The sequence below is a fragment of the Lacerta agilis genome, chromosome 11, assembly GCF_009819535.1.
Source record: "Lacerta agilis isolate rLacAgi1 chromosome 11, rLacAgi1.pri, whole genome shotgun sequence".
Classification (NCBI taxonomy): domain Eukaryota; kingdom Metazoa; phylum Chordata; class Lepidosauria; order Squamata; family Lacertidae; genus Lacerta; species Lacerta agilis.
This window is the reverse complement of record NC_046322.1, coordinates 47,850,761-47,863,297: the sequence shown is the minus strand read 5'-3', so window position 1 is coordinate 47,863,297 and position 12,537 is coordinate 47,850,761. Positions and strand designations below refer to the sequence as shown.

The 12,537-nt window shown below is 43.7% G+C and overlaps 1 protein-coding gene across 1 annotated transcript in view; it reads left to right on the top strand.

Annotated features, from left to right (window-relative positions):
• The window catches only part of MARCHF3 (membrane associated ring-CH-type finger 3), a 158,100-nt gene that overhangs the window by 97,209 nt on the left and 48,354 nt on the right, over positions 1 to 12,537 (top strand). The window contains exon 2 of the mRNA XM_033164593.1: positions 9,033 to 9,276. Coding sequence (XP_033020484.1) covers positions 9,089 to 9,276 — 188 coding nt within the window. The 5' untranslated portion in view covers positions 9,033 to 9,088. The remainder of the gene's footprint in view (positions 1 to 9,032; positions 9,277 to 12,537) is intronic.

Below are 12,537 nucleotides of genomic sequence, written 5' to 3'. Positions count from 1 at the left end.
AGTGTGAATTGGAAGACTCTGTAGGTTGGGTCATGTGGGGGAAAGGCAGTTTCTTTCAGCATGAAACATTAAAGCCCACTAGAAGTGTGAAGGTCAAGCTATTACTCGGCTAGCCAACATGCTTGAAGTACCGGTGTAAGTACTCCAAACAAAGATTACCCCGAGTTGAGAATAAAGAAGTGATAGATATGGTTCTAGGAGAAACGTGACCTTCCACCTGCCGGCTCCCAGCCTTGCCCTACTTGGTTGATAGCATCTAGCAAGAGGGGATTTGACAAACTGCATCGATGAGATGATTAATGCCTCCTTGGAACAGGAGGATTTTCCCAGCTCTAATTCTAGCCTTCCTGGGCGCAAACGCAATCTTTGATCTTCCCAGCAAATTGTTAAAAGTACAGGTCTACACCTGGAGGTTACAAGAACAGAAGACTATGTCTTAAGACTGTCCTAACTTCTTTGCATTCTGCCAAAATTACTTCCCCAGTCGCTGCAATGCTCTTGCTGTATGTAGCATTGCTTTTCTATATCCATGCCTCACAGGAGAGTCAATTCATTAGCTGCAAGATTTTTAGCACTCCTTGGAGGGGCAGTTGTGTGTGTTGCAGTGCCATCACCATTCAGCATCCACACATGAGGAGTCGGTCAGGAGCAGTCTGACTCCCTGCACTTTTCACATCTGTCATTTAAATCAACAGCAGAGATGCAAAAGGGAAATAACTCGCGTGACTCCATGATGCTCCCTTGAGGAACAAGCGGGTTGTAATGACAGTGTTCTCTACAGCAGCTAGCGTAATTTCTTTCTCCTCCTCGTGCAAAAGAAAATTTTATATTTTTTTAAAAAATATTTTTATTAAAATTTTACAAGTTTTAGCATAATCAAAAATTCAAATTACATTTTACATGTTCAATTACCCCCCCCCCCGACTTACCCCGACTTCCCTTTCTGGTTTATATCATATTTATTTATAATTTTATATAATTATAATTTTATAATTTTATATGCCTTGTGTACTAAAATTAAAATTGTACATTGTCAATCTGTTCTTAACATTTTAACCTCATATTTATATTTTCTGTTTATGTTTGTCCATTGTAAGTGTATTACTCGAATCCTGCAAGTGAGTTCATTTCAATGCATTGTTTCTGTATATACATCATAAAAGGTTCCCAATGTTTTTTGAAGTCACTGTTGTCCTTATCTTTGAGTCTCTCAGTTAGCTTCACCATTTCAGCGTATTTCATCAACTTTTCTTGCCATTGTTCTTTCGTTGGTACTGTATTTCATCGCTTTTCCATTAAAATTTTAATTTCCCTTTGCCTACTTTCCCCCCCAGCCCTCTGCCTTCTACATTACAAGAAACAAAATGCAGCATGGCAAGCATTCGTTTTAAGACGCAGCAATGGTAGGATGACATTTTGAACTTAACAGTCGCCTGAACGGGGCGAAGCAGATAAAGGGAACATCTTCCATTTGGTGCCCTTTCCTCTGTTGAGCAAGGTGAAGGATCGTGCTTATAACCCAGAAGTTGCAGAGCTTATTGGAAAACACATCAAAAGTATCGGTACTTGTTCACCAGAATACTGAAGGCTAGAAATGCAGCTCTGCATTTATGTGTTTAACCAGGCTTACAGACAGAAGAAATGGTTTATAATAGCAAGGGACCACTGTTTCTCATTTCACCCATCTTGATTGTTAAGACTGGCTTGAAGACGACCTTTTTCGGAGGCTCCCCATTTTGGAGATTAGATGAGTGCCAACCCAACATTTTCAGTGGCAGCACCCCATCCAGTGGCGTAGGAAGGGTGGGGTGTAGGGGGTGGGGCTCCCCGGGTTCCAGGGGAGGGGGGTGACACTTGGCAGCCCCTCCCCAAACCAAGCCCCGCTGTGTGGCACCCGTCTGTACTGCTTTACAGACAGACAGGGCAGCCCCACGACCCACCACTCACTTGGCGGCTCGCTCAGTCGCTGCGGGAGCAGCAACACTGGCCCGGGTGGACTGGGCATGCACAGCATTTCCACGCATGCACAGTCTGTCCGGCGTCGTGATTTCACGATGCCCCCACCCCAACATACTTTTAGGGACACCTACATGACCTACACGGTGCCCCCACCCCAACATACTTTTAGGGACACCTACATGATCGTTTTGGTTCAGTGTTATATTTATTCAGTGCCAAAATTGAGATTCCATTGTCTAGCTCATAAGATAGCCTTGAAACTAGATGAGAAGTGCCAATGAGATCACAGGAGCCAATGAAGGAAGCTTAGCAGGATTTTTAGTGGCCAGAGAGCAATGTTTCGCTGTCCTGCATTGCTCTCTTCTCCTCCCCCCCCCAAAAAAATATGATTACCAGAATCAGAATAAATTGTGCAAGATGACTAAATATATGTACATTTGCATGACATAGGCAGGTTGCAGAATTCAGATTTCTTGGTACAGAATTTAGATCATTTCATAAGCATATAAATCGGCAGAGGTCTTCTGCCTACATTCACCACCTCAGAGCTATGTCTTAACAGCTCTGTGTAGTGACACAGCTGCGCCAAACCATGATGAAATGTGTGAATGACTAGAAAAACCCTGTGGTAGTGTCTTGGATTCTGACTTTTGAGGTTTGGCCACCGCTTTCTGGTAGGTCCAGTACTCAGTCTCTTGGCTTCCCCTGGTTTTCTGACTCTCTGCTATAATGATACAATATAGGCCTTGTCAGCGTCTCTGAATGAACCTTACGGCCTTGAAAATGAACAATACCTGCTCATGGTCAAAAGCTATTTCCATGTCTCTCATATGAAAGCGCATAAAAAGAATACATGTATTCAGCCGGGGTTTTCTTAGGTAGCAAGATTTATTTTTGCTTTTGTATGCGCTGGCATTGCCTTAGTCAATAGGTACTTCTCAGAACAATCATTCTTGATATTTACCTCCAGAGTTCGATATGCGCTGCTTATTACTTACACCATTTTCAAAAGTGTATATCATGCTGCATTTTATGAGGGAGAATATTGAAAACACACTCAACTGTTGGAATTGGATGAATTGCATTACAGGGCTTCTGCCGGGGTTGAATTATTATGATTTTTTTTAATACATGTTCAAAAGGCTGGTATTTATTTTGCGTTGTCAGAGCTTTTCTAAAAACCAGAACTTTGGAAATCAGGGTGGCACTGGTAAAATAATGGGATTAGACCTGTTTTCAAATGTCAACGTTGGCCATGAACGTCAGCTGCCTTGGCCAAGCTACTCCCTCTCTTTCTGTTTTCCGTATAACACAAATGATAGTGACCCACATCAGATTTTCAAGTAAAGTCAGTGATGATTCATTGGGCAAAAGACATTGGACATAACATCATGCTAGAAGACTGGGAAAAACTTTGGAAGGAAGGAATGAAATTTACGGCATGCATGTCAATAAAAGAAAATTTGTTAAAAATGATGTACAGATGGCACATTACCCCAGTTAAACTAGCAAAGATGTATAAGTCGGATAATAAGTGTTGGAAATGTAAAGAAAGTGTCGGTACCTTTTATCATATGTGGTGGGAGTGTAAGAAGGTGAGAATGTATTGGGATATGATATATCATGAGTTAAGAAAAATGTTGAAATATAATTTTGTTAAGAAGCCTGAAGCTTTCTTCTTAGGTATTGTAGGTACAGACATTGAAAAGAAGGACATTAGACTTTTCCAATACGCAGTGACTGCAGCTAGGATTCTACTAGCACAAAAATGGAAACAAGAAGAATTACCGACGAAAGAAGAATGGACATTGAAATTGACGGAATATGCAGAATTGGACAAAATGACGGGAAGAATCCGGGAACAGAGGGACCAGAAATTCATCAAAGACTGGTTAAAGTTTACGAACTATTTAAAAGACAATTTACAATTGAATACGCTAATAGGATTTCAAGAAGTTTTGTAGTTAATGTGTAGAAATATTATTGTAAGTATGGTTTAAAGTAAGAAGGAATTTTAAGAAGTATAATATCAAGATAAAATTCCGAAAGCCATGTGGAGGGATTGAGGGAAGTCATGGCTTTGCAAGCCAAAGTGGAAAATGTATGAAAATGTTTGATTTAATTTTATATTGTAGTAGTATAGTGTAAAAAATAATAAAAATTATATTTTTAAAAAAAGATTTTCAAGTGCCTTGAATAGCAGATTTTCAAGTGCCTTGGAATTAATAGTCAGATATTCCTATTTTAAAAATATGTTATCAAGCTGATAAGAAGAAACATATTCCACTGGGCTCTTTTTTAAGCAAAGAGTTGTGCATATATTAATATTTTGCTCTTAACGTCATCATCTGGTGGTTAAGAAATACCCTTAAACTCCTCCACTGACTGACGGATGCCTTTGTCAAGGCATGGATGGTCACTTTATGCAGAATGATAATCTTCCTGCTGTACATAATGAGGTCAGCGAAGCAGTGAGCAAGGAAATGTATAATTCTGTAGCATGGGTCTATAAGCACAGCCCTGTCTAGGCTATTTAAGTTTAATGAGGCATCTACTGTGCTGCTGCATACTCTCGTTGAACAGTCTCAGCATGCATTTCAAAACTAAAATGTAGCTCATAATCCATGTCTCTGCGCACGCTCCTTTGAGAGTCTGTGGCTGCCGTTCTCATAAGGCTGCATTCTTTTGCATTTCTTTGTGTGCTAATGGTCTTAGAATTAGTCATTTGCTCCATTGTCATCGTATATGAGGATCACAACGCTATTCTTTTTCTTCGTGGTTCTTTGAGCGTCAGAACTGCTACGAAGTAGCACATAGGCAACATGCATGCTCCCTAGGGAATGTATCCTCTGCAAAAGTAGCTAAAGCCATCCCCGCAATGATAGGTGTATCGTCAAGCACTCGCCCCTGTTCGTAGATATTACTTTAGGAGTGCAACACCACTGCTTAAGACCCACGTTATGGGAGTGGTATGGCATCCCTGATGTCTTTCTGCCTGGATCCGCTCCTCCACATGCAGCTGCTGGGTGACCTTGGGCTAGTCATACTTTTTTGAAGTCTCTCAGCCCCACTCACCTCACAGAGTGTTTGTTGTGGGGGAGGAAGGGAAAGGAGAATGTTAGCCGCTTTGAGACTCCTTCGGGTAGTGATAAAGCGGGATATCAAATCCAAACTCTTCTTCTTCTTCTTCTTCTTCTTCTTCTTCTTCTTCTTTCTTGCCTCAGCCAGCTGCTTGGCTAACTCTGGAAAGTGCCACAAAGTGCTTTGTGCCAGTTGATTATCAAACTACAAAAGGAATGGCCAGGGTTTCGATTTTTAAATTATTTTGGTGTTAAGGCAAGGAAATAACTTTAGGGAAGTTTTTAATCTGTGACATTTTAATGTATTTTAATATTTGTTGGAAGCCGCCCAGGGTGGCTTGGGGGACTTAGCCAGATGGGTGGGGTACAAATATAATAATAATAATAATAGTAATAGTAATAGTAATAATAATAATAAGAAGAAGAAGAAGAAGAAGAGTGGTGTTCAGTATTCAGATTGTGTCTGCCAAGCTCTGTCGTGGTTGTTTATACATAAATAAAAAGATGGGCCAGACTGGTGGCTTCTGCCTGTGGTATCTCAGCCATTGGAGCAGAGCTGATAATGCAGAATCTTGGAATGTGACAAAATCATCATCTTAGTACTTGCTGCAGGAGACTGAGAAAAGAGGGGTGCCAGGAGCTGCTGATTGCTGGAGCAACAATGCATTTCCCATAATGCCTGGTTCTTCCCTTAGCATTGTGAAGAAATGGGGGGGGGGAGTGGGGAAGAGCCCTGGGGAATCAGAATTCCCAAAGTGTTCCCCTGCCCTTTTTGTGCTCCTCAAAAAAACTATAAAAATGATTTACAAGAAAGAGGGAATAAACCTATCCCCTAGGAATTACACAAGCACTCACTCTGGAGAGGACTGGAATCAAAGGATAGGGCTCAGAAATGGGGAGGGGGAGAATATGAAAATGATTGCTGGTACACACACAAGCGCATATAACTCTTTGTACCGTATTTTTTCGTCTATAAGACGCCCCCTGTTTTGGGGGACTCAGATTTAAGAAAATGGGGGGAGATGTATCTGTGTATAAGACGCCCCCAAATTTTTGACATTATTTTTTAGGGGGGGAAACTAGTCTTATACACAGAAAAATATGGTATGTGTTGCCCCATAGCTACTCTCAGCTTTCTTTTCCTATTGTGCAACTGTTTTCGGTGGCTGCTACCCTGAGCCTCAACAGTGACAGGATAGTGTAATACCATTAAAAAAGAAAGGGGGAAAAGAAAATCAATAAAATACATTGGATAGGAGTATTCCCCAGATAAGCAGTTAGGTGGCATTTTTGAATTAATGCCAGGGGCACTAAAACGCATTCTGTACCTTTAATGTTCTTTAAGGCAGTGTTCCCCAACCTTGGGCCTCCAGCTGTTTTTGGCCTACAACCCCCATCATCCCTGACCACTGGCCTTGCTAGCTAGGGATGATGGGAGCTGTAGTCCAAAAACAGCTGGAGGCCCAAGGTTGGGGAACGCTGCTTTAAGGCCACCTTCCCCAACCTGTGACTGCAGATGTATTGGACTACAACTTCCATCAGCTCCAGGCAGCACAGCCAACAGCGAGAGATCATAGAATCATAGAATTGTGGAGTTGGAAAGGGACCCTGAAGATCCCCTCTTCCAACCCCCTGCAATGCAACTGTCCCATACGGGGATCTAACCTGAAACCATGGCACCAGGTTGGGCCTGGCTTCTTAATTCTTCTTCTTCTTCTTCTTCTTCTTCTTCAATGTTGTTGTTGTTCAGTCGTTCAGCCATGTCCGACTCTTCGTGACCCCATGGACCAGAGCACACCAGGCACGCCTGTCCTTCACTGCCCCTCGCAGTTTGGCCAAACTCATGTTAGTAGCTTCAAGAACACTGTCCAACCATCTCATCCTCTGTCGTCCCCTTCTCCTTGTGCCCTCCATCTTTCCCAACATCAGGGTCTTTTCCAGGGAGTCTTCTCTTCTCATGAGGTGGCCAAAGTACTGGATCAATATATCATTCAAGGATCACAGGTTTACAGTAAAAAAAAAAAAAAAGTATTGGAAGATATAGTTCCCCCTTATGCTGGCTGAGTTGTAAGGTATGAGGAACATACTGGCATATGTGGTGTGGATGTCATTATGTACACAAGTTCTGGAAGCAGGTTGCAGTTGAGATTGGCGTTATTGCTGGCAAACAGGCAGGCCACTTTGGACCCTAAGCTATGTCTCTTAGCCATTTGGGGTGGTGCTGACCTTACTTCTCAGCAGGGAATTCTATATCCTTTGGTTGCTGCTCATCTAGTGATCTCTCAAGGATGGGAAGATGCATCCTGTTCTCCTGTGGCTCGATGGTTTAAAGAAGTTGTGCTCATTGCCATTTCCGGGAAGACGACTCATAAAATACACGCCGCCAGGGGTGATGCAGACCCCTCCTACTTTGCTTCTGCTTGGGGGCCGTTTGTGCCGTATATGACCAATCTTTCTCATGGTTGGCTCAGTCCTTTCAAATATGAGTTTATTTGGCAGCGTCCATGACTATTTGGTATGTTTGGTAGAAATATGAATCTTGTATTCCACTCTGGAATATATTTTATGCCACTAGTTTCCTTTTAAGCTTTCTATGTTGATGATGACGAAGTTGATGATTATATTATCTTGTAATGTTTTATTGGCTGTTTTTAAATCAGTAGAGTGAACCTACAGAATTAGCAGCTAGCCACAGTCAGGCCTTTGAAACGTCCTCCTCTATTAGGGCCGCTGACTTCTAAGGAAAGGGCTGGTTCTGTGATGTTCGTATTTGAACAATCTGTATGTGATCTTTTATGTGCATAAACACACACACGAACACGTAGCATAATAACCAACAATACAATCACACACACACACTGTCTACAAGGCTTAGAGGTGTTGTTATACTCTCACCCTGGTTGAGGAGAGCAGGACATGGCACTTCCCAGTAAATTAACCCACAATTTCTAATGTCACATATTTCTGCAGTGTGTATTCCTGTGCAAAATTGGCACCTATGTTGTGGGGGGGGGGGAATGCCCACTCCTGCCTATCACAAGTTCTGTTTTCCTGTACAAATACTGCGGCGCTGTCCAGCAAAACATTTTAAATGTCACTTATTTGAAATGATTGGGAGAAAGGAGCATGGCATATACAAGTATGATTTCTCTTTTTCGCCACCCCCCCCCTCTAGCCTTACCTCGCAGCCTGTATCATTACTGCATGCAGGTTATCATTAAGGGGGCCGGAGCCGCGGGGTTGGGGGGAGAAAACCCCTCTGTCATTAAATACTGATTTGGGTGTTGTGCTCTCCATTCGATGGTGTAACGCACTTCGTAATAACAGATTATTTTCTCCGAGAGATTTCAGATTTGTTTGGTACTTTTCTTGCATTTATGGGGAACAGGCTGGCGTGCAGCTGAAGCCAGGCCAAGCTAGGTGTCCTTAGCACCTCACAACTAGGAGAGAAGCAGGTGGGGGGGGGGGCGGGGGAAGGTGGCGGCAAGGGAGAGAGAGAGAGAGAGACAAAAGGTTTTCAGCCTTTCCATTTCTCACCAAGGCATTAAAGTCTGTGGAGAAAAGTAAAGGGAGAAAAATTGCTTTTAAAGATAATACACACTTCATAGAGACGCAGTTTCTCAACTCCATGTAATTGTGAGGCTGCCCATCCCCTGCAAATAGCAGGAGCAATTTTTTAAAAAAAGAAGAAGAAATAGGAGGTGCAGGGGGGCCAGAGAGAGAAATATCTCATTTTCAAAGAGAATCAATAAGACAGTGTTGTACACGTAGGTGCTTGCTGCATTGTTATTAACAGTTCCTGCTTTTCTCTCCCCCCCCCCCCACTTCCACCTTTGTGTTAGAATATTTTCTAATGGGAAGCGATGCTCTTTGAGTCCTGCTGAATTTTAATGATGGAGACGTTGGTGGTTTGTTGCGTGTGCGTCTTGCCCGGGCGTCCGCTCTCAGCAGCCCCTGCCTCCGATAAATTGTTTTCTAATCTTTCTTTCCTAGATGGAAATCCTGTATGAATGTGGAAGCCATTAGCAGAGTAATTGCTGTCTGTTACCATGACAACCAGCCGCTGCAGTCACCTGCCCGAAGTCTTACCAGACTGCACCAGCCCGGCTGCTCCGGTGGTGAAGACGGTGGAGGACTGTAGCAGCCTCGCGAATGGGCAGCCGCAGTATGTCATGCAAGTTTCGGCCAAGGACGGACAGCTGCTGTCAACAGTAGTACGGACGCTTGCCACACAGAGGTACGGTCGTACCGAGCCAAGGAAACATCCAATCGATTGCTAAGCGCGGGGAAGAAAGTGCCGGGGAGGGGAGGGGGTTTGAGATTGCAAGACCCGAACCTCCCTAAGTGCACTCGGGGGTCTTTCATCTCCAAAGTCACAGGTCCGTTTCAGGGGCAGCCAGATGGGAAGCTGCACGTTCAGTTCTTCTGGTATCGTTGCAGCCATGCTCTCCGAACAATGCACATAGCTTTGCTCACTTTAAAGAGAGCAAAAGCTCGGCTCTTCTTCGAGTTCGTAATGTGCTGCAACTTTGCCGTGATCCCCGGCGATTAAACTCGTTCCGCTTCGCGCAAGGAAGGGGGTGCGGGTGGGGACCCTCGGGAGAGGCGGGTGGCAAAGGGATGTGGAGAGGCCATCAATCCTCCTGATGCGAGAGAGAAAAGTTCAGGAGTGACATTCTGCTGACTTGAGCATGGTGCTCGCTGCTTCCTAGTGAGGGCTGTCGTTTCACGTTTGCGTGTGTGTGAGAGATTGGGAGGGAAACTCATATAGAGCCTGTCGCGTTCTGTGTAGAGTATTGTGGACTTTCATCTGTTATACTTCTGGACCACATTTTGTAAAGCTGGGCAGCTGAACAAACTTGGTATTCAACACGATGCCCACTGCCTGGGTACAGAATTTGCCATTCTCATTCATATCCATGGACTGGAGTGGGTCTTGGGGGTGGTATTGTATGAGATTCTTTTTACTGCTGACAGGCAGCAGTTTGATATGGTGTAAGTAAGCAGTAGTCATGTTATATATATTTTTAAGTCCATTTAGAAGAATGTCTAATGGCTTGTTATGTCTAATGGTAGGCAATCAGCCAATGCATGTAGAATATAGTATTTAGGAAAATAGTTATATTTTGTAAGTGGGCGGGGGGGGGGGGGAATGGCACATGCTGTTCAACCAGTGTTGATTTCCAAAAAAATCCCCTGTCATGCCCTTAACAGTAGCTTTTCTTTTCAGAAGGGTAGATTGGAAGCTCCTAGAGTGAGCTGATATCTTTCTACAAAGTTTTGTGTGTGAAGAGCTGTGCTTCAATTACATTTTTAAATTCATAGATTTGCCTTGCAATAAACCGGGCAGAGGGCCTTCTCGGTAGTGGCACCCGCCCTATGGAACGCCCTCCCACCAGATGCCAAGGAAATAAGCAACTATCTGACTTTTAGAAGACATCTGAAGGCAGCTCGGTTTAGGGAAGTTTTTAATGTTTGATGTCTTATTGTATTTTTTAATATTCTGTTGGGAGCCTCCCAGAGTGGCTGGGGAAACCCAGCCAGATTGACAGGGTATAAGTAATAAATTATTATTATTAAATATTTTTTATAGCAGTATGTGTGCTTCCTTTTTTTAAGTGCAGTTAGTTAGTTAGTTAGTTAGTTAGTTAGTTAGTTAGTTATCCATCCATCCATCCATCCATCCATCCATCCACCCATCCATCCTATTTGTATCCTGCTTTTTCTCCAAGGAGGTCAAAGCAGGAATAGGTGAAATGTGTTTCATCCTTGCAATAACTACCCTGCAGGGTTAGTGAGAGGTGATGCTGTGCACTAAGGCTACCCTGAAAGATGCATGACTGAGAGGAAATTTGAGCCTCCAAACCTACTACACCAGCCTTCCCCAACTTTGGTCCACTCAGCTGTTTTGGACCATGCTGGTTTGGACCATGCTGGTTTGAGGCCGCATGAGAATGGTGGTCTAAAAATGCCACCCTGTTGGGAGGATCTGCACTACACTATACTGTCTCGAAATGGAAATATTTAAAATAAGCAGAAGAGGATCATATTGCTAAGCTATTTTTAATTGATATAAATCTGAATTAGGAATAAGACAGCTGAGCAAAGAAACCCCCCGATTTGCGCCAGTGTCATAGAGCAGTATCTTACCAATGGTAATGTTTAAGAAAGAAAACAAGGTATGAAAATATACACAGACACTCTCCTTTTCTTGGCGTGGCAAAAGTCAGATCAGGCCTTCCTTGGTTCTGATGGAGGAGTCTCCTTTCTTGTAACTGGAAGCCATGAGTTTGAGTTCTGCCTTCCGGAGCAGGAGAAAACAAACTTGCTCCCTCCTCCATGTGACAACCCTTGAGATGTTTGAAGATGGCTATCATATTTCCTCTCAGTCTCCTCTTTTCCAGGCTAATCATACCCAGCTCCTTCAACCTTTCCTGTTGCATCAAGGAGACTGCTTCCTTGGTTCAGATGGAAAGGAGAGAAAAAGTTGTGTGGCATCAGCATGGCTCCAAAACTCTGATGAGCTCTCCCAGGGGTTTCATGTATTTGTTGTTGTTTAGTCATTCAGTCGTGTCCGACTCTTCGTGACCCCATACATTAAATACCATGGCACAAGATGGAGCCTTGAGGGACCCCACATTTCAACCACCACAGGGTTGAATGGGAAACACACACACTCAGGAGCACCTTCTGAACTTTCCCCTCTAAGAAGGAGGGTATCCACTGTCAAACAGTGCTCCCAAGTCCCATCCCAGACAGACAGTCCAAAAGGATGCCATGGTTGATGGTCTCCAAAGCCACTGAGAGGTCCGGTTCCCAATGTAGATCAGCCACCAAGGTAACCAAAGCAGTCTCCGTTTTACAACCAGGCCTAAAACCAGATTGAAATGGATCTAGATAACCTGTTTCATCCAGGAACCCTGATGCTGAGATGCTACCACATGCTCTTAACACCTTGCTGAGGAAGGGAAGATTGGAGACTGATAGGACATTGATTGGTCTAGAATCAACCACAGGCCTAACCAGTGCTATTTTTCTAGAGAAAGACATGTCAGAACTCACCATGAACACCTCCCTCGTTCTCTTAAGGCAATGGTGCCCACCTGAGAGGTGCTGGAACTGAGTTCCTGTGAGCTCCCCCTAAAAGAAACCCTGGGCCTAACTCAGTTTAAAGCTGCTTGATAGGCAGGGTTGGCCTGAGACATTTTGCTGCCTGAGGCAAAAGACAATATGGTGCCCCTTCCGCATTGCATGTACAAAAGCTGACAGGGCTTAATCTTCCTTCAGCATTGGCAAAGGTATGATGCCCTTCATAGCAGTTAAGTTTAGCAGGGGCAAATATATACCTGTGTCCTTCAACAGGGGGGAATTGCGGGGGGGGGAGAGCTCAGACCAGGTGACGGCCACTGTTTCCCCATCCCCATCATCATCATCATCATCATCATCATTTCTTATTTATACCCTGCCAATCTGGGCAGCGCCCAACAGAAGAAGAAGA